The 27,684-nt window shown below is 47.9% G+C and overlaps 1 protein-coding gene across 2 annotated transcripts in view; it reads right to left on the bottom strand.

Annotated features, from left to right (window-relative positions):
• Positions 1 to 27,684, bottom strand: part of LOC135173779 (zinc finger SWIM domain-containing protein 6-like) — a 474,519-nt gene that overhangs the window by 212,302 nt on the left and 234,533 nt on the right. For both annotated transcript variants that reach the window (XM_064140924.1, XM_064140926.1), the window contains exons 3-4: positions 13,132 to 13,280; positions 12,223 to 12,373 (exon numbers count right to left, since the gene is read on the bottom strand). In XM_064140924.1, the coding sequence (XP_063996994.1) occupies positions 12,223 to 12,373; positions 13,132 to 13,280 (300 nt within the window). The remainder of the gene's footprint in view (positions 1 to 12,222; positions 12,374 to 13,131; positions 13,281 to 27,684) is intronic.

Here is a 27,684-nt window from a genome sequence, read left to right as displayed (position 1 = left end):
TACCAAGAGCATCATGGGTGTTGGCTTTGTTCTCCATAGTGTTTACATATTGTCCCCAAGGGGTGTCATCAGTAAATTTTGGGTTGTTGTATTGTTGTTAGTTTTTTTTTTTTTTTATTGGAGTATTTTTTGAGGGATTTGTGAGGTTTTTTTCTGTTCTTGTTTGGTTATTTCTGAATGTATATATTCATTTTAACATTCCATGCCACGTAAGTCAACAATAGCAATATTGACCAGAACACATCTCAAGACAGACTCCTGAAAGTCTAGACTTGAAGAGTCTTTCCAGATTGAGTGAGAACATAGGTAACTACTCCAAGTTCCATGGAGCACAAGGCAATTCTATTTTGGCTGTGTCTTCAACTTCCTTTGAAAAAGCTGTGGTGGAGGGGCAGCAGCCCCAAAACTGAGGCTTCACCATGCCTCTACATGCCCAGACATGTTGTTCTGCCAGGACCCACGAGGCAGCAAACAAGTTGTGTATCACACACACACCTAGCCTGTGTGCCCCTGGCATCCGCCCAGGTAATCCCCTATTGGGGGTCCAGGCATGTCTCTACTGCCTATTGGGGCAAGGTTTGGCTTACGGCCAACCTGATTGGTCATTTTAGATGTCCAATGAGCCACGAATATCGGCCCCAGAGCCTATAAAGGGGGGTGCATTGCAGCACCATGTGTTCAGTCTGTTCAGATGGTCCAGACTGTTTACCAGTTCAGAAGCTTAGAGCATTTAGACTCAGCTCTGATCCACAGCAGCACCTTGCTGCACTGACCTGCTTGCATTGGCCTAGACAAAGGATCAGGCCTCACTCACTTGCAAGCATTACAGAGGCCCAGACCTCATGCATTGTTCTCAAGGCGCAGTCACGCTACCTACGAGCCCTTTGAGAAGCAGAGCACATTCATGCCTGCACTTCATACATATATGGGGAGCCAAGGCTGATATCCTGGTTGGAGACTGTTACAGACCACCCAACCAGGAAGAAGAGGTTGATTTCTTACTCTTTAAGCAACTGGAGGCTGCCTCAAGATCACCTGCCCTTGTTCTGGTGGGCGACTTTAACCTACCAGACATCTGCTGGGACTTAAACACTGCAGAGAAGAAGCAGTCTAGAAGGTTTCTGCAATGTGTGGAAGACAACTTCCTATCCCAGCTGTTACGTGAGCCTACAAGGGGGGCAGCCCTGCTTGACCTGCTGCTCACAAATAGAGAGGGGCTGGTAGGGGATGTGGTGGTTGGAGGCTGCCTGGGGTCCAGTGACCATGAAATTATAGAGTTTTCAATACGTGGAGAAACCAGGAGGGGCATCAACAGAACCTCCACACTGGACTTCCGAAGGGCAGACTTCAGCCTATTTAAGGAACTAATTCAGAAAGTTCCTTGGGAAAAAGCCCTTAGAAACAAAGGGGTCCAGGAAGGTTGGAGCTGCTTCAAGAAAGAACTCCTGCAGGCACAGGAGCAGGCAGTGCCACTGAGCCGGAAGATGAGCCGACGAGGGAGGCAGCCAGGCTGGATGGGCAGGGAGTTCCTGAAGGAATTAAAGATTAAAAAGAGAGTGTATCACCTTTGGAAAAGAGGGGAGGTGTCCCAGGAGAAGTTCAAGGAGGTTGCTAGGTCTTGTAGAGGAAAAATTAGAGAGGCAAAAGCCCACTTGGAGCTCAGGCTGGCCACGGCTGCCAAGGAAAATAAAAAGTCTTTCTTTAAATATATGAATGGCAAGAGAAGGGCCAAGGACAACCTCCAGTCCTTGTTAGATAGAGAGGGGAATAGAGTGACAAAGGATGAGGAAAAGGCAGAGGTGCTTAACACCTTCTTTGCCTCAATCTTCACTAGTGGGACAGGTTGTCTCCAGGACAGCTGGACTCCTGAAGCGGTGGATGGAGTCAGGGACCAGTACAGTCCCCCTCTAATCCATGAGGAAGCAGTAAGGGATCTGCTAAGTCACTTGGATCCTCACAAGTCCATGGGACCGGATGGGATCCACCCTAGGGTGCTGAGAGAGCTGGCAGCTGAGCTGGCCAAGCCACTCTCCATTATTTATCAGCAGTCCTGGCTCACTGGAGAGGTCCCTGAAGACTGGAAGCTGGCCAATGTGATTCCCATACACAAGAAGGGTCGTAAGGAGGAGCCAGAAAACTACAGACCTGTGAGCCTGACCTCAGTGCCAGGCAAGGTCATGGAACAGGTCATCTTGGGTGCCATCACAAAGCACCTACAGGATAGCCAAGGGATCAGGCCCAGCCAGCATGGGTTTAGGAAGGGCAGGTCCTGCCTCACCAACCTGATCTCCTTTTCTGATCAGGTTACCCGCCTGGTGAATGTGGGGAAGGCTGTGGATGTAGTCTACTTGGACTTCAGCAAAGCCTTTGACACTGTCTGCCACAAGAAGCTCCTAGCCAAGCTGGCAGCTCATGGTTTGGACAGATTCACTCTGTGCTGGATCAAGAACTGGCTGGATGGCAGAGCTCAGAGAGTGGTGGTGAATGGTGCCACATCCAGTTGGCAGCTGTCACTAGTGGTGTTCCCCAAGGATCAGTACTGGGCCCAGTCCTGTTCAATATCTTTATTGATGACCTGGACGAGGGCATTGAGTCCAGCATCAGTAAGTTTGCAGATGACACCAAGCTAGGAGCAGGTGTTGATCTGTTGGAAGGTAGGAGAGCCCTGCAGAGGGACCTGGACAGGCTGGATGGGTGGGCAGAGGCCAATGGGATGAGATTTAACAAGGCCAAGTGCAGGGTTCTGCACTTCGGCCACAATAACGCCAAGCAGCGCTATAGGCTGGGGACTGAGTGGCTGGAGAGCAGCCAGGAGGAAAGGGACCTGGGGGTACTGATAGATAGTAAGCTGAAGATGAGCCAGCAGTGTGCCCAGGTGGCCAAGAGAGCCAATGGCATCCTGGCCTGCATCAAGAACAGTGTGGCCAGTAGGACAAGGGAGGTTATTCTTCCCCTGTACTCAGCACTGGTCAGGCCACACCTTGAGTATTGTGTCCAGTTCTGGGCCCCTCAATTCAAGAAAGATGTTGAGGTGCTGGAACATGTCCAGAGAAGGGCGACGAAGCTGGTGAGGGGCCTGGAACACAAATCCTATGAGGAGAGGTTGAGGGAGCTGGGCCTGTTTAGCCTGGAGAGGAGGAGGCTCAGGGGTGATCTTATTACTGTCTACAACTACCTGAAGGGACATTGTAGCCAGGTGGGGGTTGGCCTCTTCTCCCAGGTAACCAGCAATAGAACAAGGGGACACAGTCTCAAGTTGTGCCAGGGTAGGTATAGGCTGGATGTTAGGAAGAAGTTTTTCACAGAGAGAGTGATTTCCCATTGGAATGGGCTGCCCAGGGAGGTGGTGGAGGCACCGTCCCTGGGGGTCTTCAAGAAAAGACTGGATGAGGCACTCAGTGCCATGGTCTAGTTGACTGGCTAGGGCTGGGTGATAGGTTGGACTCGATGATCTTGGAGGTCTCTTCCAACCTGGTTGATTCTATGATTCTATGATTCTATGATTCTATGATTCTATGATTCTATGATTCTAAGACCCCCTGCCTAAAGCCCAGAGCTATCTTGATTCATCTACGGAGTTAAATCTCCATGCAGCACGACATAGACCCTGCTTGCCTGGCATAAATACTATTTGCCAGCTATCCTGTAAGTCTGGAAAGACCCAGGCCCAGCAGACCCTCAGACTGTCTGCAAACCTGCAAACGCAGCCTGCTAGCTGTGTGACCGTGTCAGAAGCTACACGGACCAATCCTTCTCCTGCATCGGGAAATTCCTGCCAGCTGATCATCCCTGGACATGCACAGCATCCAGAAGCCGCAGCTCCAAGGCAGAGATCACCCCAGGAGAGAAGGTTAGAGAAATACTGTTACCCCAGAGACTGGGAGAACACTTTATCAATTCCCCTTGCAAGCCGGGACAGACTCCAGCTATACCAAGACTCCGAGTACTGGGCACACGCTGAGACAGAATCCCGGGAGGGTGATTAATGATTAATACTCAAGAGTAGCACACCTAAGTAAGCTTCAATTCCTCTGTAATATAAGTTATCTCTATCTGAAGAGCACACACAGTTTCAGCCTTTGCTGGGCAGACACTAGAGTTGTTAAGAGGCATTAAGCCTAAGAAATATTTCTCTCTGTCAATAATTGTTAATAATTTGATATTCCCATTTAATAATCAATCCCTGTAAATATATCCCAAAGCTATTTTCATAAACTTGCAACAAACCGGATTTCATAGTGGTTGGGGGTGGTGTAAATTTGTAAATATTAATTTTAATAAATAATTTTATAAAAAATCAAAACAGCCTCAAATTAATTTCTCACCTCCCCTTAACAGGGGAGGAATAGAGAAAACCCCTCCATGACAAAAGCCTCCAAGACAACATCCAAAAACTTACTACAACTATGATATACACATTAATCTTGTGCTGGTTTGAGGCTAACTGGAATAATTTAATGAGAGAAATTAGACCATTGATTGTGAACAGAATCTGGTCTGGTGGAGGTGATCACCAACTGGCCGGAAAGCACAGACTGTACAAAACCTACAGATGAGAAAATAACCCATGCTGAGGAAGCTCCTCCTTAGGGTGATCTCTCTGATCAGGAAGCCTGATTCGGGAAGAGAGCAGTACCGAGGCTAGCTTCGCTAAAACGAGCTTTTTCGTAGCCTTTTTGAAGCTTTCTTCTCCACTTTGGGGCTCTCTCAATCGGAGAAACCCAGAAGGGGGGCAGGGAAGAAGCAGGCGCGGCAAGCTACATGGTGTTAAGTGCTCGCTTGAGGGTGAGGCAGAGGGGGCGGTGCCTGGAGAGTGGGCGATTTAAACGAGGAGCAGCAGCGGCGACACCAGAGCCTGGTTCGGCGAGAGAGCAGCCTTCTGCTGAGCCCAGCCACAGCGTGCGCCGGGGAAGGAAAAAATAAGACCAACAAAAAAAACCCAAACCACAAACCCTCCACACCAAAACCAACTACCATTGGACCTCGAAGAAAGGAAGACATGGTGCAAATTAGGTCAAAGCTTTACAATACTTGTAAAACTGTGGGCACCCAAACAGAGCGCACCCGTAAGAATGCAGGTGTTCAGACAACTGGCTGTGAGGAGTGTTGCAGCCTGGCACTCAAAGTCGAGGGTGGCAGAGGCAATGGCTGCATTAGGTGTGAGCAGGTTAATAGTCTGCTTAACCTAGTGGCTGAACTCAAAGGAGAAGTGGAAAGGCTTAAGGCTGAAAGGGAATGTAAAAGAGAGCTGGATGTACAGCACCATGCTCTGCAGTCCCCCTTACCAGAGGGAGATGAAGCAAGTAACAAGGGAGAATGGATGCAGGTACCTGCCAGAAGGGGCAAGGGAAAACCCTTCCAGCCATCCTCACATCCTCAGCTGCCCTTACACAACAGATATAGGGCACTAGAGTTGAGGGTGAGGTACTTTTGGAGGAGGCAGAAGCATCACCGGCTGGGGGGGTGACTGAAGTAAATCAGTTATCCCATCGCATCAGAACAATTACCCAAAAGAGGAGGGTAATTGTTATTGGTGATTCGCTTCTGAAAGGAACAGAGGGCCCCATGTGCCAGCCAGACCCCATCCACAGGGAGGTCTGCTGCTTCCCTGGGGCCCGGGGCAGGGATGTTACCAGGAAGCTGCCTACTGTAGTGCAGCCCTCTGATTACTATCCCTTATTAGTTATACAGGCAGGGAATGATGAGGTTGATAACAGAAGACTAAAAGCTATCAAAAGGGACTTCAAGGCACTGGGGAAAGCAATTGAGGGAGCAGGGGCACAGGTAATCTTTTCATCTATACCCTTAGTCACAGGTTGGAGTGCAGAGAGGAATAGGAAAGCCTATTTGATGAACAAGTGGCTCAGAGGTTGGTGCCGCCAACAAAACCTTGGATTCTTTGATCTTGGGGAACTTTATATTGCCAGAGGTCTGCAAGCAAAAGATGGGGTACAACTGTCACAGAAGGGGAGAAGGACCCTGGCACATGAGCTGGCTGGGCTTGTTGAGAGGGCTTTAAACTAGAGTGGAAGGGGGAGGGGGTTAAACATGACAGCACTAGAGATAAACCAAAGGAACTTGAGGATGGTAGGCTAGAGATAGGGGTAAAAGCAGCAGCCCAGCTGAAGTGCATGTACACTAACGCATGCAGTATGGGTCACAAACAAGAGGAGCTGGAAGCCTTGGTGCTGGAGGGAAACTATGATGTTGTCGTCATCACTGAAACGTGGTGAGATGGCTCACATGATTGGTGTGCTGTAATCAATGGCTACAGACTCTTCAGGAGAGACAGGCAAGGGAGAAGGGGTGGAGGAGTGGCTCTGTATATTAGGAATGCTCTGGATGTCATGGGGGTAGAAATCAAGGATGATCAAGTTGAGTCATTATGGGTGAGAATTAAGGCGAAGGCCAACAAGACTGACATCCTGGTTGGAGTCTGTTATAGACCACCCAACCAGGAAGAAGAGATTGATTTATTACTCTTTAAACAACTGGAGGCTGTCTCAAGATCACCTGCCCTTGTTCTTGTGGGCAACTTTAACCTGCCAGACATCTGCTGAGACTTAAATACTGCAGAGAAGAGGCAGTCTAGAAGGTTCTTAGAATGTGTGGAAGACAACTTCTTATCCCAGCTGTTACGTGAGCCTACCAGGGGAGCAGCTCTGCTTGACCTGCTGCTCAGAAATAGAGAGGGCCTGGTAGGGGATGTGGTGGTTGGAGGCTGCCTGGGGTCCAGTGACCATGAAATTATAGAGTTTTCAATACATGGAGAAACCAGGAGGGGCATCAACAGAACCTCCACACTGGACTTCCAAAGGGCAGACTTCAGCCTATTTAAGGAACTAACTCAGAAAGTTCCTTTGGAAAGAGCCCTTGAAAACAAAGGGGTCCAGGAAGGTTGGACCTACTTCAAGAAAGAACTCCTGCAGGCACAGGAGCAGGCAGTGCCATTAAGCTGGAAGACGAGCTGACGAGGGAGGCAGCCAGGCTGGATGGGCAGGGAGTTCCTGAAGGAATTAAGGATTAAAAAGAGAGTGTATCACCTTTGGAAAAGAGGGGAGGTGTCCCAGGAAAAGTTCAAGGAGGTTGCTAGGTCTTGTAGAAAAAAAATGAGAGAGGCAAAAGCACATTTGGAGCTCAGGCTGCCATGGCAGTTAAGGAGAATAAAAAATGATTCTACAAATACATGAATGGCAAGAGAAGGGCCAAGGACAACCCCCAGTCCTTATTAGATAGAGAGGGGAATAGAGTGACAAAGGATGAGGAAAAGGCAGAGGTGCTTAACACCTTCTTTGCCACAATCTTCACTAGTGGGACAGGTTGTCTCCAGGACAGCTGGACTCCTGAAGTGGTGGATGGAGTCAGGGACCAGTACAGTCCCCCTCTAATCCATGAGGAAGAAGTAAGGGACCTGCTGAGACACTTGGATCGTCACAAGTCCATGGGACCGGATGGGATCCACCCTAGGGTGCTGAGAGAGCTGGCAGCTGAGCTGGCCAAGCCACTCTCCATCATTTATCAGCAGTCCTGGCTCACTGGAGAGGTCCCTGAAGACTGGAAGCTGGCCAATGTGATACCCATCCACAAGAAGGGTTGAAAGGTGGAACCAGAAAATTACAGACCTGTGAGCCTGACCTCAGTGCCAGGCAAGGCCATGGAATATGTCATCCTGAGTGCCATCACAAAGCACCTACAGGATGGCCAAGGGATCAGGCCCAGCCAGCATGGGTTTAGAAAGGGCAGGTCCTGCCTCACCAACCTGATCTCCTTTTATGATCAGGTTACCCACCTGGTGAATGTGGGGCAGGCTGTGGATGTAGTCTACCTGGACTTCAGCAAAGCCTTTGACACTGTCTGCCAGAAGAAGCTCCAAGCCAAGCTGGCAGTTCACGGTTTGGACAGATTCACTCTGTGCTAGATCAAGAACTGGCTGGATGGCAGAGCCCAGAGAGTTGTGGTGAATGGGGCCACATTCAGTTGGCATGATCTGGATGAGGGCATTGAGTCCAGCATCAGTAAGTTTGCAGATGACACCAAGCAAGGAGCAGGTGTTGATCGGTTGGAAGGTAGGAGAGCATCACAGAGGGACCTGGACAGGCTGGCTGGGTGGGCAGAGGCCAATGGGATGAGATTTAACAAGGCCAAGTGCAGGGTTCTGCACTTTGGCCACAACAACCCCAAGCAGCGCTACAGGCTGTGTATAGAGTGGCTGGAGAGCAGCCAGGAGGAAAGGGACCTGGGGGTACTGATAGATAGTAGGCTGAAGATGAGGCAGCAGTGTGCCCAGGTAGGCAAGAGAGCCAATGGAATCCCGGCCTGCAGAACAGTGTGGCCAGTAGGACAAGGGAGGTTATTCTTCCCCTGTACTCAGCACTGCTCAGGCCACACCTTGAGTGCTGTGTCCGGTTCTGGGCCCCTCAATTCAAGAAAGATGTTGAGGTGCTGGAATTTGTCCAGAGAAGAGCGACAAAGCTGGTGAGGGGCCTGGAACACTAACCCTATGAGGAGAGGTGGAGGGAGCTGGGGTTGTTTAGCTGGGAGAAGAGGAGGCTCAGGGGTGACCTCATTGCTGTCTACAACTATCTGAAGGGAGGTTGTAGCCAGGTGGGGGGTGGCCTCTTCTGCCAGGCAACCAGCAATAGAACAAGGGGACACAGTCTCAAGTTGTGCTGGGGTAAGTATAGGCTGGATGTTAGGAGGAAGTTCTTCACAGAGAGAGCGATTGGCATTGGAATGGGCTGCCCAGGGAGGTGATGGAGGCACCGTCCCTGGAGGTGTTCAAGAAAAGACTGGATGAGACATTTAGTGCCATGGTCTAGTTGACTGGATAGGGCTGGGTGATTGGTTGGACTGGATGATCTTGGAGGTCTCTTCCAACCTGGTTGATTCTATGATTCTATGAAAAGAACTATGCTTTGTTCACAGATGGTTCCTGTCATCTTGTTGGGAACAAGCAAAGATGGAAGTCAGCAGTCTGGAGTCCTACCAGGAGAGTTACTGAAGCGAGAGATGGAGAAGGAGACTCCAGTCAGTACGCTGAGGTAAAAGCTGTCCAACTTGCTCTTGATGTGGCTGAACGTGAAAATTTGCCTCTCCTTTACCTCTAAACCGACTCATGGATGGTAGCCAATGCTCTATGGGGTTGGCTAAAGGACTGGAAGAAGAATGGTTGGCAGAGGAAAGGAAAGCCTATTTGGTGTGCTGATCTATGGCAGGACATTGATGCACGGCTGGAGAGAATTCCAGTGAAGGTGCGGCATGTAGATGCACATATGCCTGAGAGCAGAGCCATTGAGGAACACCAACACAGCCAGAAGGCAGACCAAGCTGCTAAGATTTCTCATGTTGATACCAACTCTGATCTTGACCTTGACTGGAAACACCGAGATGACCTGTTCTTAGCTCAGTGGGCCCATGACTCATCTGGACATCAAGGCAGAGATGCAACATACCGATGGGCACGCGATAGGTCAAGGACGCTATCACCCAAGTCATCCATGACTGTGACTTTTGTACCAATATTAAGCAGGCTAAGTGAATCAAGCCCTTATGGCATGGTGAGAGATGGTCAAAGTACAAGTATGGTGAAGCCTGGCAGATTGACTACATCACTTCACCTTGATCTTGTTCTGGCAAGCAGTATGTGGTAACGATGGTAGAGGCCAGCACCGGATGGCTGGAAACCTATCCAGTTCCACATGCTACTGCACGTAACACCATTGTTGGTTTGGAGAGACAGATCATGTGGAGACATGGAACTCCAGAGAGAATTGAGTCAGACAATGGCACTCATTTCAAGAACAATCTTGTGAAAAACTGGGCCAAAGAGCACGGTATTGAGTGGATCTATCACATACCCTACTATGCACCAGCTTCAGGGAAGATTGAGCACTACAATGGTTTGCTGAAAACCAATGTAAGAGTGAAGAGTTGGTATCTGTTTTATCAGAAGTTACAACAGGCCAATACTGACTAGGTTACAAAAGATAAGTCTCAGGGAAAATGGAGATTGCAAGTATATGCATGAGCCATAGGGAAAGATGTTATGTAAGAGATTCTAAAATAAAGGAGCAGCTGTGTTCTCCTTTGTTCAGCTTTCTGGGACATCCTGGCCGTACGTCACAGAATTCTGAACCCATTTATACTGACAGTAGGTAGCTGGATTGGAGTGGCACCAGTGTTACCACCATGATGGTGGGGTTCCCAGTGGGGACACCTGCCTTAAGAAGCTAAGTGCCTGCCAGCTCTGCGATCTATGCATCTCAAGAGTTTTGCTGGTCAGTTGAGTTACTCAGCATTCCTTGTCATATACCTTTCTTTCTATGATTGTAGTATTTGAGCTATAAGGATTGTAGTTTCCAGTATACCTTTCTCTTTATGGTTTTAGTATTTGAGCTATAATAAAGCGTTAAAATTGTACCCAGAGAGGGGTACCTATGTGTGTGTGTGTTCCCTGGTCCAGAAAGAACCCACTGGAACAACCACCCTAAAAGCCATGGCAGGGGGGGTGTGGAATTTTGAAAAACTGGGACAAACATTTAGCACAAGCTACCTGGTTGGTAAATAGTAGAGGTTCAGTAAACAGAGCAGGACCTGCACAATCAGACTTGGTCCAAACAGTAGACGGGGTGATAAAGTTCCTGTTGTAGGTGAAAAGAATCTGTTAGGGAAAACTGTTTGGGTATTTTCTCCTTCAGGCGAAGGGAAACCTGTCCGAGGGGTGGTTTCTGCTGAAGGTCCTGGTCACACCTACTGGGTAATGCAGGAGAATGGTGAAATCCAGTGTATTCCACAGAGAAATCTAACCTTAGCTGAGAGAGTTTAAATTCAGAGTGTATAATACAAGTTGTTAGGAGTTTATGTTTCAGGTACAACATGGGGTCCGAAGAAAGAATCTACAAAAAATCTACGGTATATGAGCATGAACCCTAAATCACCTGGGAGTCCCTGTTTTCATCTCATCTATGAGGAGAAACTGTTTCTTTTTTTCTGAGATTTTGCATCACCTAGATCTAAGACAGATGGAAATGAAGAGTAAACTGAAAATATGGACTTTAGTATTCATTATTGTAAATATTGGTTTAGATCAGAAAGATAATTTTCAGCAAAACACTGAATGATATAGAGGGATGGATTGTGATGGTTTGAGGTTAATTTGAATATTTTAGTGAGGTAAATTAGATCATTGGTTGTGAAAAGAAAATAATTATGATGTCTATATCATTCATTGGTTTGCTGAGAGAGATAAAAAGTTAAAACATAAATAATGTAATCTCACTTTCTCCTGGGAAGTTGCCCTGTTCACCTCTCCGTCTGGTCTCTGTGTAGTTCGATCTAATTGCTTTCTTTTAACCCCGACCTGGTTTGGCACCTCACCTCTAATTGCAGCAATTAACACCTAAGCTGTCCTTTGTTTATGTGTGGGTTTCTGAGACAGAGGGAGGAGGAAACAGAAAGCGGGTTAGCTTTGAGCCCTTCTGGGCAGTTTGTTTTGTCTGTGAGGGAATCAGGATTTCTGCATTATTCCTAACTTGTACATAATTTTAAATACTTGTAAATTCTTGTATATATTGTGTATATATGCTTGTATATTTTGCCATGCTGTAAATATATCTTCATCTTACCTCCAAATTGTCTCAGTCTGGGTAATTTCAAGTAGTGGGGGAATTCCTAACCAATTACCAATCTCTTCATTCATACACTCAGTGAATTATATTTTAGATAAATTAGATTTACCACTGTATTTTAAATAAAAGTGATAAAAAAGAGATCCTCAAGAATCATCTGTATATGTACATATCAACTGGTTAGTAGTTTGTTCCAATGCCTAGGAAAGCAATGCTGGTGGTTACTTAATATTATTCTTGTATTCATGTATTTGATCACAACTGACCTTTCCAGTAAAGCAATGTTGTTATAGCCCTTTCCTGCTCAGTATTGGACTTCTGTGTTCCTTTGCTGCTATCTTCTTATATTCTTAATGAATATTCTCTTTTTGCCTTCTATTTCTTTGTAGCTGTGAATCTATTTCTTCCTTAACCTTTACAGTTTAGTGCTCGTGGCTTATATACTTACCCAAGTTTAACTGAACAAGCAAACCTGAAGAAAACTCTAACCTGCTTTATCTAGTACAAAAAGAAAGTTTTTCTCCACTCCAGTCAGGTAATTGTTTCTTTGTTATATATGCAAACATCAAAATTATTTTGAAATCTATACATTTACCCAATTCATCCCAGAGCTGCCTATACTTGTCAGTCATTGCAGTTCCTTGTTGTCTCCAAAGCAACAGACGAGAGTCATCCATGAACTGTTCTGTTATCAACGTCAACATGCGAGCTCCATTTGAATCTCTCATCTTTAACATCTCTCGCACCTAAGAAATTAATCTTTTAATACAAACTTGAAAAAAAAATCCAAACCACAGTACAGGCAATATGCTACACTATAAAATATTCCATCTCTGTTAAATAAGAAATATAACTTATATATATGATGTGAAACTTTTTAGAGAAGAAAAAAAATCTTCCTTTCCAATTGTAACAATTTTTAGTTTCAGTATCTCACTGCAACTTTGCAAACATGCTTCTCCCACAAGTAATCCACAGGTGTATTATACAAGCTGATTCAAGACCATCATTGCTACAGGTTTCTCCAACATTTTGGGGGTAGGAAGGAAGAGAACAGCAAAACAGCAGGCAGTTGAAATGTTACCTCATATGCTTAAATTGATCTCAAGACATATCAGATCATGTACCACTGCTTATTAACTTGCCGTCGTGTTCCCAAGGCTTTGTTTTGTTTTAGAACAATAGGACTTTGAGTAAGATGTGAACAAGGTATTAGGAAGAAGTTCTTTACTATGAAGTTGGTGGAACACTGGAACAGGTAGCCCAGGGAGGTGGTGGAGGCCCCATCCCTGGAGGCATTCAAGGTCAGGCTTGATGGGGCTCTGAGCAATGTGATTTAGTTGGGAATATCCCTGCTTATTGTAGGGGGGGGGGGTTGGACTAGATGACCTTTAAGTGTCCCTTCCAACTCAATGGATTCTAATGCATTCTACAATTCTACATAAGGACTGGCCAGAGGAGTGGGTAGAGAGAAAAGAGGGAAGGTTTAGAGTATTCAACATACCTTCGCAAAAAGCAAATTGAGCTGCTTCCCTGATCCATGGTATCCACCCTGGGAGAGGAAGAGTTTAACTTGTTGTTGGACCTGTTCCTCATCTAAATGCCAGCAGTTTTCATCATCTATGCTAGCACCTGCTGTTGGGTCAGGAGCACCTGCAAATAGCAAGAAGAGAAATCGTTATGTTCTATATAAAGATAGGTTTGTGGGTCATGGGTAAAGGGCTACTGCAAAGGTTTTTGGATTCGTGTATTGTCCCATTTTTGATGTCTTGACCTTAATCTAAAGATTGTTTAAAATAGATCTAAATAGATCTACATACCTAAGTACTTATAAATGGCTAAGATTCCATATTTAGTGAAAACCCAAAAATTTTTCAATAACTGTTTACATTTTATCAACACCTTATGTCAGAGAGTTAGATTTAAATGCAGTTATCATCGATTATTTAAACAGGGTTTATTTACAGGAACAAGGGTGCCTGCTGCCCCATGCCAGGCAGACTGTCCCCAACAAGACATCTTCTCCCCGCACAATCCCAAATATGCCTCTCCCAAGGGTTCAGCATTGCTATACTTACACAAGTGTTATTTTCATGCCACTGGCTTAGAAGACTATAAAAACTGAAGATACCAACCAAATGGTGTGAGCTCTACGATGCTATTCAACACAGTACTACAGATACTTATGACTCAAAGCACTATTTCTTCATAAGATTGTATATAGGCTGTACTCAGTATGATCAACATTTTTAATTGGTATGTATAAAAAATTCCAGTATACACGTAACTGCCACCAGTTACAGTTGTATTCCACTGATCTTTCAACACCATTGTCTGTCTTCAGCAACAGTCACAGAATAACAAGGCATGGAGATGGCATGTTTGATCAGGCAAAAGTCACAGAATCACAGAATGATAGCGGCTGGAGATCATCTAGTCCAATCCCTCTGCCAGAGCAAAGTCCAAACTCTCTTTGCAGCCCTAGAAGCAGCCAGGCTTCCTAGCAGTGCTGCCAGAGAAGCCTCAATTCTCATTGTCCACATCATTCTTATTTTGGGGTCAAGACACAACCATCTTCACATCTCTCAGCCAAGCACTTTTCAAGATCACTATATTCATTTAGGGTCAGGTGAACACTGATTGATCTGGTTTACTTCCTTTCCTACTACCACACACATCACTCTTGACCAACAGACCAGATTTCTACACTGCCACTTTTCTTCTGAAGATGTGGAACTGAGTGAGTAGATAAGAAACTATTTGGACAAGCAACAGAAATGCAGGAGGAATCTGTCTTAGGAGCTGTCAAGTGAAGCCCTAGCAAGAGCTGGCAAAAAGGCTCAGGCTCAACACCAGGTAGATCTGAAGGGTCAACCCAATGAAGGCAGCTTTGTTTGGGGTGCAGCATGGCCCCAAAGAAGCACTGCAAGGCTTTGTCAGATGGACAGTTTAGCTGCAGAGAGGAACGTGGGCAGTTGGGAATTTAATCATTTAATCTCTGCAACACAGTTTGGCACCAAGACCAAATCCCTTTCTGTTTCAGGCCGCTCTGCCTGCTATCAATACTTACCGGCGGGCCACGGTAAACAAGTCCATAGACCGGTATGGTTTTGGGACTCGCCGCAAGGGTCTTCAGGAACGATTCAATTTGAATTATGCCAAAGCCAGTTTATTGATCATAACAGCCCAAATTTATACACTCAGCCAGTAGAGCACGCTCCAACACATAAGCATAGGAATACTGTGCACAATTGTTTGCAATGCAGAACATATGTCATAGCCTGAGGGGGTCTCAGGTTCCCCTAAGAAAACTACAGAGACCAAGACTTATCCCAGAGGACAGATCTGGACATTCCAGGATCTTGTAATATTGTTATTCCGTTTTCTGGTATCACAGCTTATTAAGCCAGTGCCTGGCTAATAGTGCTCTCTTTCCCTTCTCTCCTCCCTACACATCTCTCTCTGGGGAAGAGTGCATGTCCCCTCTTATGGTTTGTGTGGGAGAGATGGCTACTAGCTGGCAGGGAATTTTGAGCTGTGTCATGTGGCCTATTGAGGCCTTGACACCGCCTGGTGAATGTGGGGAAGGCTGTGGATGTAGTCTACTTGGACTTCAGCAAAGCCTTTGACACAGTCTGCCACAAGAAGCTCCTAGCCCAGCTGGCAGCTCATGGTTTGGACAGATTCACTCTGTGCTGGATCAAGAACTGGCTGGATGGCAGAGCTCAGAGAGTGGTGGTGAATGGTGCCACATCCAGTTGGCAGCCAGTCACCAGTGGTGTTCCCCAGGGATCAGTACTGGGCCCAGTCCTGTTCAATATCTTTATTGATGATCTGGACGAGGGCATTGAGTCCAGCATCAGTAAGTTTGCAGATGACACCAAGCTAGGAGCAGGTGTTGATCTGTTGGAAGGTAGGAGAGCCCTGCAGAGGGACCTGGACAGGCTGGATGGGTGGGCAGAGGCCAATGGGATGAGATTTAACAAGGCCAAGTGCAGGGTTCTGCACTTTGGCCACAACAACCCCAAACAGCGCTATATGCTGGGGACAGAGTGGCTGGAGAGCAGCCAGGAGGAAAGGGACCTGGGGGTACTGATAGATAGTAAGCTGAAGATGAGCCAGCAGTGTGCCCAGGTGGCCAAGAGAGCCAATGGCATCCTGGCCTGCATCAGGAACAGTGTGGCCAGTAGGACAAGGGAGGTTATTCTTCCCCTGTACTCAGCACTGGTCAGGCCACACCTTGAGTACTGTGTCCAGTTCTGGGCCCCTCAATTCAAGAAAGATGTTGAGGTGCTGGAATATGTCCAGAGAAGGGCAACAAAGCTGGTGAGGGGCCTGGAGCACAAATCCTATGAGGAGAGGTTGAGGGAGCTGAGCCTGTTTAGCCTGGAGAAGAGGAGGCTCAGGGGTGATCTTATTACTGTCTACAACTACCTGAAGGGGCATTGTAGCCAGGTGGGGGGTGGCCTCTTCTCCCAGGCAACCAGCAATAGAACAAGGGGACACAGTCTCAAGTTGTGCCAGGGTAGGTATAGGCTGGATATTAGGAAGAAGTTCTTCACAGAGAGAGTGATTTCCCATTGGAATGGGCTGCCCAGGGAGGTGGTGGAGGCACCGTCCCTGGGGGTCTTCAAGAAAAGACTGCATGAGGCACTTAGTGCCATGGTCTAGTTGATTGGTTAGGGCTGGGTGATTGGTTGGACTGGATGATCTTGGAGGTCTCTTCCAACCTGGTTGATTCTATGATTCTATGATTCTATGATTGTGCTAGCTGTAAATAAATAGCTTCATTTATATTCCCAGAGTCGTCTGAGTCTAGTCTGGGTGATTTCTAAAGTGTGGGAAGGCGGGGAACACCCAAACCATCACAGTACTTCAGCTCTTTTGAAGAGAGTCAGGGAACTACAGAGTGGCAGAAACAGAGGCAGCAATGCCAGAAAAGTAGCTGTCACTTCTTCAGCCCCCCAGAGCAACTGCAATTATTCCAACAAATGCAATTTCTCCCACAACAACACAAATCATTGTGTACACCCCACATGCCATGTTCAGCATTAGGGGTGCCCGGCCCTCAGCCAAGGGAAGAAAAGGGATAGTGGAGAGAACCGAATCTATTAGAATGTATTCATTAGGTGGCCTGGTAGTTCAAAAGTTCAGCAATACAGGGCTTTAGTTGACACAGGTGATTTTTGTGCCCTCAATGAGGTGACTCCACCCATGAGTGCAGCTGTGGTGGACATGCTGGAACTCCAGAATGAGCTGGAATCAAAGGAGGCTAAATGGTATGCTACCATAGACATTTCTAATGCTTTCTTCTCTATTCCCATAGCAAAGGAGTTCAGGCCTCAGTTTGCATTCACCTGGAGAGGAATCCAGTACCAGTTCAATCGTTTGCCTCAGGGGTGGAAACACAGCTCAACCATCTGTCACTCAGTCATCCACAATGCACTGGAGAAAGGTAAAGCTCCAGAGCACATCCAGTTCATCGACAACATCATTGTGTGGGGCCAAACTGCTGAGGAAGTCTTCGAGAAAGGTAACAAAATCACTGACATTCTGTTGCAAGGAGGTTTTGCCATTAAGAGAGACAAGGTCAAAGGACCTGCCAGAGAGATTCAGTTTCTGGGAGAGCGGTAGCAGGATGGTCGCCGTCACATTCCACAGGAGGTGATCAAAAAAGTCTCCACCATGGCAGTTCCCACCAATAAGAAGGACACTCTCTCTTTCTTAGGTGCAGTGGGATTTTGGAGACTACACATTCCTGGTTTCAGTCTGTCCTGGAGTCCTGTACCCCTAAATTCCTCTCCTGCCCGGACTTCGGGGGGAAGGGGAAAAGCCGCCTGGTTTCCCCCCCCCTCGCCTGCCCTGCAGCCGAGAAGGGGGCGGCGACTGCCCCGTGAGTTCCCGCGCTGGAGCCAGGCTGGGATTGGCCGTGCGCTTTCGCGCCTAAGGTGTGGTAACTCTGCCCTTTGTCTAGCCAAGGTTATAAATATTGGGGGTCTTCCCGCCTTTGGGGGTTCCCGTTTTGGATTTTGCCTGTGCCTGGACGAGTTCGCTCACTCTCCTGTGCCTGGACTGCAGAGAAATAAAGGATTTGCTTTACTGTTAGGCACACCTTTGTGTGCCTAACGACCCTTAACGACCCTTAACGACTCCTGCAGCCGCTGGAGGAGGAAGACAGACCGCACGAGCCAGCTTGAGTGAGTTATTTGGCTTAGCTTAATTTAGTAAGAAACCGCTATTAATTAATAGCTGAGTCCTTTTCCAAAAACTGACTTCCAAATATATATAGTCAGATTATTAATGGTATCCTTGTAGAATTCTCATGCAACTCAACCTGTTTATCAAACGAAATTAATCTTTGTATATATAGTTGTGGGGGCGGGTTTTGTAAAAATAAAAAATATCTATTTTTGATAAATTTTCGACTCGGCCACGTATTTCTGCCCTCTGCAACACAGTCAAATTGTCAAACCTCTGCACAATGTGACTTCTAAGAGAAAGAATTTCGAGTGGGGACCTGAACAACAAGCAGCCTTTGATCAGATCAAGCAAGAAGTAGTTCATGCAGTGGACTTGGGACCTGTGCGATCTGGTCCGGACATTAAGAACATTCTGTACACGGCTGCCAGTGACAATGGTCCAACTTGGAGCCTTTGGCAGAGAGCTCCAAATGAGACACATGGTCGTCCACTTGGTTTCTGAGGTTGTAGCTACAGAGGTTCAGAGGCAAATTACACCCCAACAGAGAAAGAAATACTAGCAGCATATGAAGGATGGAAAGCCGATTCCTAAGTGATTGGAACTGAGTCACAATTGCTTTTACCTCCTAGATTGCCAGTTCTAAACTGGATGTTCAAAGGCAAAGGTTCATCACCGCATCATGCCACAGATGCAACCTGGTCTAAATGGATGGCTTTGACAACCCAACAAGCACGAATGGGTAATCTTGACCGACCTGGTCTGGTGGAGGCGATCACCAACTGGCCGGAAGGCACAGACTGTACCAAACCTCCAGAGGAGAAAATAACTTGTGCTGAGGAAGCTCCTCCCTATGGTGATCTCTCTGATGAGGAAAAGAACTATGCTTTGTTCACAGATGGTTCCTGTCGTCTTGTTGGGAACAAGCGAAGATCGAAGTCAGCAGTCTGGAGTCCAACCAGGAGAGTTACCGAAGCGAGAGATGGAGAAGGAGAATCCAGTCAGTTCGCTGAGGTAAAAGCTGTCCAACTCGCTCTTGATGTGGCTGAACGTGAGAATTGGCCTATCCTTTACCTCTACACATGCTCATGGATGGTAGCCAATGTGGGAGAATTTCTCCCGCAGCCGGGCATGAGCTGTAAACATGAGACCTTGTGATGGGAAATGTCCTTGGAGTCCAGCAGGCCCCAAGGAAGCTAGGCTGTTAGGCTGAGCAACCTACGCACACCTGATAGGGGATGGAATTTGCCAGCCCCCGGAGGCGGATACACCTCCAGGGGGCTGAGCCTGCTAGCCCCCTGAGGTGGGACCACGGGCTGTTTTGATGGGGAATGACCTATCTGTGCCTTGCACATAACTTTGAGCCAATCTGTACCTTCTACTTGTACCAATCTCAAACTAAGTTAGTTGTGCACACCTCCTCTGAGGGTTAAACAAGTCGCTGTATTGCCTTAATAAAACGCACTGATGCACAGAAGCTATAGAGTCGACTCGTCAGTGCCCCGATCCGCCTCTCGCCAGGCTCCAGACCCCGACAAGCCAATGCTCTATGGGGTTGGCTAAAGGACTGGAAAAAAGCATGGTTGGCAGAGGAAAGGAAAGCCTATTTGGTGTGCTGATCTATGGCAGGACATTGCTGCATGGCTGGAGAGAATTCCAGTGAAGGTGCGGCACGTAGACGCACACATGCCTAAGAGCAGAGCTACTGAGGAACATCAACACAATCAGCAGGCAGACCAAGCTGCTAAGATTTCTCAAGTTGATACCAACTCTGATCTTGACCTTGACTGGAAACACCGAGATGACCTGTTCTTAGCTCAGTGGGCCCATGACTCATCTGGACATCAAGGCAGAGATGCAACATACCGATGGGCTCGTGATAGGTCAAGGACGCTATCACCCGAGTCATCCATGACTATGACTTTTGTACCAATATTAAGCAGGCTAAGTGAATCAAGCCCTTATGGCATGGTGAGAGATGGTCAAAGTACAAGTATGGTGAAGCCTGGCAGATTGACTACATCACTTCACCTCGATCTCGTTCTGGCAAGCAGTATGTGGTAACGATGGTAGAGGCCAGCACCGGATGGCTGGCAACCTATCTAGTTCCACATGCTACTGCACGTAACACCATTGTTGGTTTGGAGAGACAGATCATGTGGAGACATGGAACTCCAGAGAGAATTGAGTCAGACAATGGCACTCATTTCAAGAACAATCTTGTGAAAAACTGGGCCAAATAGCATGGTATTGAGTGGATCTACCACATACCCTACTATGCACCAGCTTCAGGGAAGATTGAACGCGACAACGGTTTGCTGAAAACCACCCTAAATGCCGTGGGGGGTGGAACTCTGAAAAACTGGGACAAACATTTAGCAAAAGCTACCTGGTTGGTAAATAGTAGAGGTTCAGTAAACAGAGCAGGACCTGCACAGTCAGATTTGTTCCGAACAGTAGACAGTGATAAAGTTCCTGTTGTACATGAAAAGAATCATAGAATCATAGAATCAACCAGGTTGGAAGAGACCTCCAAGATCATCCAGTCCAACATATCCCCCAGCCCTAGCCAGTCAACTAGACCATGGCAGTAAGTGCCTCATCCAGTCTCTTCTTGAACAGTGGAATAGCCATTTGTCAGTAATTCCTGTAATGCTGGAGGGTGAGTTGGGAAATTGGAACTTCTCCAGAAGAAGAAAAAATAATCCAAACCAAAACAAAAAAACTCCTTATGCCTGCAAAATTAGACGACCTCATTTTCTACCCTTGATATTTTTGTTGAGTGCTTGCTTTCACCTCAAGTTATTGAAATGATGGTGGGTTGGCTTGCTTCAACGAGGGACTTCAACAGGTGGTGTCCCTCAAGGGTCTCTGCTGGCACCAGAACTGTTCAGTGTCTTCCCCGGTGACACAGGGAGATTGAGGCATCCTCAGCAAGGCTGCAGATGGCATCAAGCTGAGTGGGGTGGCTGATAAGGCTGAAGGATGAGATGGGGACATCCAGAGGGGCCTGGACAAACTGCAGAGATGGGCTGAGGAGAACCTTATGAGGTTCAATATGATTTCATAGGAGCATCAAGTGCTTTATGTCTGGAAGCACAGCTTGTACCTTCCCCTTGCTGCTTCTGCTGCTTCAGCTGAGCACACTGCTATCTTTCCCCGCTGCTGTTTTGGCTGCTGATGCTTTTGCTGCTTTGCTGCCACTTGACCACTTCCCCATCTTTGTTAAGGTTATTATATTTCTCTAGCAGTTTATTCTCTTTATACTGTTCTATTTAAACTATAAGAAATACAATTTAATTTTGCCCTGACTTTACAAAAATCCATGTTGTAGTGACTTTATTCTACTGGGGGAGGGATCCACCCTAACCCAGGATAACCTTTTGTGAAACGAAAGTACTTCAGAGTTATTCCATCTCCTTACCAGCTTGCAAGCAAATCAACAAAACTGCTGTGGTCAGAGATCTTCAAAGCCCTTGATCATTCTTATGTAAAAATAAGTAGTATTCAAGAGCTAATTCCTTTTGCCTATTGGTAGAAATATATGAAAATCAAAACAAGTACATCCATCTCAAGAGAAAGAAAAAAAATAAATTAGAAGGTTTGTGTAAAACAACCCTGAAATTAAAACATCTCTAGGTAACACTGAAGAAAATGCCTTCATCCAACTCCAGATGCAAGATTTTCCTTTAATCAAAGCTGTTTCGAGTCCCGTGCCAGCTCTTCTCTTATTTTTGTAAGTAAGTTTTTCTTCCTACTTACCTGTGCCTTCAAGTAGTGTTCAGTATAATTCCTCTTCAAACATTGGTTTAGTGAGGTTAAACTTTTCAAAGCAAGAGAGGTCTACAAGGCAGTTTTGTATTACAAACTGAACACACCTGCAGCACAGGAAATATGAGAGAGTAGATAATATCACAGTATCACAGTATCATCAGGGTTGGAAGAGACCTCACAGATCATCAAGTCCAACCCTTTACCACAGAGCTCAAGGCTAGACCATGGCACCAAGTGCCACGTCCAACCCTGCCTTGAACTGCCCCAGGGACGACGACTCCACCACCTCCCCAGGCAGCCCATTCCAGTGCCCAATGACTCTCTCAGTGAAGAACTTTCTCCTCACCTCGAGCCTAAATCTCCCCTGGTGCAGCCTGAGGCTGTGTCCTCTTGTTCTGGCGCTGGCCACCTGAGAGAAGAGAGCAACCTCCTCCTGGCCACAACCACCCCTCAGGTAGTTGTAGACAGCAATAAGGTCACCCCTGAGCCTCCTCTTCTCCAGGCTAAACAATCCCAGCTCCCTCAGCCTCTCCTCATAGGGCCTGTGCTCAAGGCCTCTCACCAGCCTCGTCGCCCTTCTCTGGACACGCTCAAGCATCTCAACGTCCCTTCTAAACTGGGGGGCCCAGAACTGAACACAATACTCAAGGTGTGGTCTAACCAGTGCAGAGTACAGGGGCAGAATGACCTCCCTGCTCCCGCTGACCACACCATTCCTGATGCAGGCCAGGATGCCACTGGCTCTCTTGGCCACCTGGGCACACTGCTGGCCCATGTTCAGGCGGGTATCAATCAGTACCCCCAGATCCCTCTCTGTTTGGCTGCTCTCCAGCCACTCCGACCCTAGCCTGTATCTCTGCATGGGGTTGTTGTAGCCAAAGTGCAGCGCCCTGCACTTGGAGCTATTGAACCCCATCCCATTGGACTCTGCCCATCTGTCCAGGTGGTCAAGGTCCCGCTGCAGAGCCCTTCTGCCTTCCAAATCAGTCACATCTGCCCCCAGCTTGGTGTCATCTGCAAACTTGCTGATGACTGACTCGATGCCCTCATCCAGATCATCTATGAAGATGTTAAAGAGGATGGGGCCCAGCACTGATCCCTGAGGGACACCACTTGTGACTGGCCACCAGCTGGATGTGGCACCATTCACCACCACTCTCTGGGTCCGGCCCTCCAGCCAGTTCCTAACGCAGCACAGAGTGCTGCCATCCAAGCCATGGGCTGACAGCTTAGCCAGCAGTTTGCTGTGGGGGACAGTGTCAAAGGCCTTGCTGAAGTCCAGATAGACCACATCCACAGGCCTCCCCACATCCACCAAGCGGGTCACCTGATCATAGAAGGAGATTGTTGCGGAGGGCAGGAATTGATACGTGACCGAGTCGGGAATTTATCAAAAATAGATATTTTTTATTTTCCCAAAAACCCACCCCCACAACTATATATACAAAGATTAATTTAGTTTGATAAGCAGATTCAGTTGCATGAGAATTAATCTACACGGATACCATCAATAATCTGACCATATTGGAAGTCAGAAGTTGGAAAAGGCCTCAGCTATTAATTAATAGCGGTTTCTTACTAAATTAAGCTAAGCCAAATAACTCACTCAGGCTGACTTGTGCGGTCTGCGTTCCTCCTCCAGTAGCTGCAGGTGAATCGTTAAGGGTCGTTAGGCACACAAAGGTGTCAGTAGGAAAGCGAATTCCTGAAGGTCTCTGCAGTCCAGCCGAGGGGAGTGTGTGAGCTCAGGCAGACACATACGTCCAGGCACGGGCAAAATCCAAAGCGGGAACCCCAAAGGCGGGAAGACCCCCAATATTTAGAACCTTCGCTAGACAAAGGGCAGAGTTACCGCACCTTAGGCGCGAAAGCGCACGGCCAATCCCAGCCTGGCTCCAGCGCGGGAACTCACGGGGCAGTCGTCCCCCCCTTCACGGGGCAGTCCTCCCCCCTTCACGGCTGCAGGGCAGGCGAGGGGGGGGGGAAACCAGGCGGCTTTTCCCCTTTCCCCCCGAAGTCCGGGCAGGAGAGGAATTTAGGGGTACAGGACTCCAGGACATCCCACCCCGGTGGTAATGAGCATCTTTGTCTAGAACTTGAGTGATAGGTGATCCCCCTTCAATTTAGTAACCTATTAATATATATATATAGCTTAGCCTTTTCCAACATTAACAATATATAACACATTAATCGCCCCAATAATATTTAACAATACTTAACAAGGCTTAACAATAGCCCAAACAGTATTAAATAAAGCTACACAGTCAATTTGAAGATTGCTCTGTTCCTGGTAGAGCAACCAAGTTCATGGCAGAGCCTTAGATGCTCTGAGTCCATGGCTGGAGGTCACAGTCCGTGGGTCCTGATGCCATCATCCACTGGCCACCCCGGTGATATGACTCCATCTCTCGTGTAGCTGGCTCTCCCTTTCCCAGGTGCTGGTCAGGTGGTCAGGAACTGGTCCTCTGCCTTGACCTTAACCTGTAAGGAGACAAAACCTGCCTTGGCCTATAAAGGCCAGGCTTGACAATTAATAATTGGGGACGATCCACCGTGCACTGATCCGGTGGCCTTTTCCATTTGCATCTAGGGCTTCCCAGGCATATAAGCCTCTGGGTTTACCCAGTGTCATTGGCACCACCCCTATAGAGGGTAGTCTGACAAGCACAGGTTGGCCCACTTGCATCTGGGACAAGGATTTATCCTTAATTTCCCCTGGCACAAGGTCACTGTCCACTACTGGCTCAGCTGGGCCGAAGGCCTTAATCTTGGGGCTTCCATAGCTTCCCCAACGATTATTGACTGTAAAGACTGCTTGGGCCAAATATGAGTCCCAGCCACCCTTAGACACATTTGCATGTCTTTTTATCAGGCCATTTGCCCTCTCGACAATGCCATTTGCCTGGGGGTAATACGGGGTATGAAACACCCATTTCACCCCTTCACTACGTGCCCAGTCTTGCACTGAGTTTGCAGTGAAGTGCGATCCATTGTCACTCTGGATGCACTCAGGCATTGGCAAGATGCCGAACCAGTGTTTGAGAGTCTCAACGGTTTGAGCTCCTGAGGCTGCACTGGTGGCAGTGGCCATGGTTAGACCAGAGACCACTTCTACGCCAACCAGTATGTATTTTTTTCCATGTGATGGCTTGAGGGGTCCCACATAATCCACCTGCCAAGTGTTCCAGAGACTTTTGTCCTGGCGGATATGCTGGGCTGGTGCAAGGTTTGGGTGGTTGGCCTTCAGCCTTATCTGGCATTGTGGACAGGCTGAAACAATGGTCTCACATGTTGAGAGTGAGACTGGCCATCCCCGAGACCTGCACTCATAGTAGAGATCAGCTTTGCCTGAATGTCCCCTTTTAAGGTGCAACCATTCAGCTAATCTCTCCCAATCCTTTTCCCCACTGCCCACCACATGGATACGTGCCAGGTAGTCAGCCTGCTGATTCCATTTTGCAGCAGGGGTTTCCTTCTTAGAATGCCCTTTGACCCATCCCAACTTGATGGGTCTCGACCAGCCTATCTCCAGCAGTCTCTGCCAATCTCCAGTTCTCCAAACCTTGGTGCTGCCAATCTCCCATTGATTTGCCTCCCATTGGCAAATCCACTCCGTAGCTCCCTTAAAGGTGGCATAGGAGTCTGTGTAGATGCTTTGGCACCATTTTCTACAGCTAACATGAGGGCCTGCAGTTCACCCACTTGAGCACTGCCTTCACCCTCCTCAGTAACAGTCCTGCCTGTACTGATTTTTAAAGCTGCTGCTTTGTAGTGCCACTGTGAGCCCACTCTCTGGGAAGAGGCATCTGTGAACCACACTCCCTCAGTGTCAGAGTCTGTGGTTATCTCTGGAGCTACATCTATTGGAGATGGCTTATAGAGCTGTCCCAGTAAAGTTGTGTCTGGATTTACTGGTTGCTGGAGTTTGGACACCTTGGCCGGGCCCTATCTTAGAGGCATGAGCTGGGCAATTCCCTCTAAGTAGGCATACCACTTCCTTACAGTGGATTTTTGGGCTATCCCCTCTGGTGGAGGGGATCCCTTGAGAATTGGTTTAAGCAGGAGGAAAGGTCCTTGCACCACAATATCCTGTGTGGTGCGAAGCTTCTCTGCCTCCTTAACAGCCCTTGTAAGGGAAAGGAGCCCCTTTTCCCATTCAGAATACCTCTTCTCAGTGTCCTTGAACACTGTAGAGGAAAACAAGAGGGCTCTAGTGGGGCCTTTAGGTCCCTTCTGATAGATTCCACAATAGGAAGCATGTTCAGAGAAGCCCCATTCTGCCCTTAAGGGGTCCTGTGGGTGTAATGGACCCAGTTTCTGGTAGGCCTTTAACTCGTCCTTAAGGGTTTTAAGGCTCTCACTGTGTTTTGCTGTCCAATCCCAGGCCCTGTGCTTTTTCAGCAGATCATACAGTGGCCTGGCAATCACTGAGAAGATGGGAATATGCTTCCTCCAATATCCAAGGGTTCCCAATAACTTCTGCAGTTCCTTTTTGTTCCTGGGGATTTGGCCCTTTTCAATTTCCTCCAGGGTGTCAGCAGGCACTGCCACTGCTCCTGCTATCCACCAGGCCCCAAGGAATTTGATTTCCTGTCCTGGGCCTTGGCACTTGGCAGAGGGGATGTCTAACCCATTCTGGGTCAGCAGTTCCCAGATGGCTTTTGCTACGGAGCCCACCTGGTCTTTGTTGTCCCCACCCACTAATATGTCATCTATATATTGATAAATGACAATGCCTTCTGGGACCTTGACAGTGTCCAGAAGCACTGCTAGTGCATTGTGGGCAATGGTAGGAGAGTGCTTGTACCCCTGGGGTAAACGATTAAAGGTGTACTGAATCCCCTGCCAGGTAAAAGCAAACTGAGGCTTATCCTCCTCTCTCAGGGGAATCATGAGAAACATATCCCGGATGTCCAGGGCAGCCATCCACGAGTGGGATGCAGCCTGAATGGCTGTGACCACTGAGGTTAGGCTAGGCACTGCTGCTGCGAGGGGAGGAGTATTAGCATTCAGCTTCCTATAATCTATAGTAAGTCTCCAGCGCCCATCCGGTTTTTTAACGGGCCAGACCGGGGAATTGTATGGAGAGTGAGTCCTACAGATTATCTGTCTCCTCTCCAAGTCGGCAATCACGTCAGAGATGCCTTGCCTGGCTGTTGCAGGTAAGGGGTATTGAGATGCATAGGTGATGCCGGCTTGAGGTAATGCTGGAGCCAACTGCAAGGTGTTTACATGGGCTGTTCTCACCTTCCTTGACTCCACCCCGTAGGCACCGAAGCTCCAAAGAGAGCCGTTTGGAAGATGCCACCTCTTGCCAGCCAGCACATCAAAACCCAATATATTCCCCAGGTAGGGGCTTAAGGCAACTTCCACCAAGGTGCTGCGTTTGTCCCCTGGGAGCCATACCCTTGTTTTAGCTAGGTAGCAGCTATCAGGTGCCCCTGTAACACCTTGTATTCTTATCCTTTTACGGGATGGCTGTATCCCCAGGCTCTTTGCCAGTTCTAAGTTTAAAACACTGATTTGAGCACCTGTGTCAATTAGGAATTTTACGGCCGTTCTACTGGGTCCAGTCGGGATTAGGATAAAGGGTTCGTCGTTGTCAGACCATTGACAGATGTTTACAAAGCGGTGACAGAGGCCTGACGCAGTCACCGCCTCATTTAGTTTTTTGACTCCTGCCGGGAAGGTAAGGAAGAGTTAACCTTCCTGCCCGGAGAAGCAGCTGAAACAATCGCGGGGGGGCTGCCGCTTCTGGGCGTGCCACTCCTGAAGCCACCACTGGGCGTGCCGCTGCCGCTGGCCCTGGGCTTCTCGCAGCTGCCTCTGGATTTTGCAGCTGATTTCTGAAGGCACCGCACTAAATCCTTCAGCTGCCAGTCTGCCAGCTGCTTTAAGACAGTTTTAGATACCCCTAAAGTCAGGGCTTGTCTATACCAACTGCTCTTCTCTCTGGATCTCCAGTCACTCTGTGGGTCTCTGCCCCTTCCCCTTGGGGAGAAACCTGTAGGACCCATCCCCCTGGGGGGGCAGTCCTGCACTGGCCGGACTTGCCTGCGCAGAGTCCTGGGATTTTCTGGGGGAG

The sequence above is a fragment of the Pogoniulus pusillus genome, assembly GCF_015220805.1.
Source record: "Pogoniulus pusillus isolate bPogPus1 chromosome W unlocalized genomic scaffold, bPogPus1.pri SUPER_W_unloc_1, whole genome shotgun sequence".
Classification (NCBI taxonomy): Eukaryota; Metazoa; Chordata; class Aves; order Piciformes; family Lybiidae; genus Pogoniulus; species Pogoniulus pusillus.
Note: the sequence above shows the minus strand (reverse complement) of the source record. Positions and strands in the feature narration are given on the sequence as shown.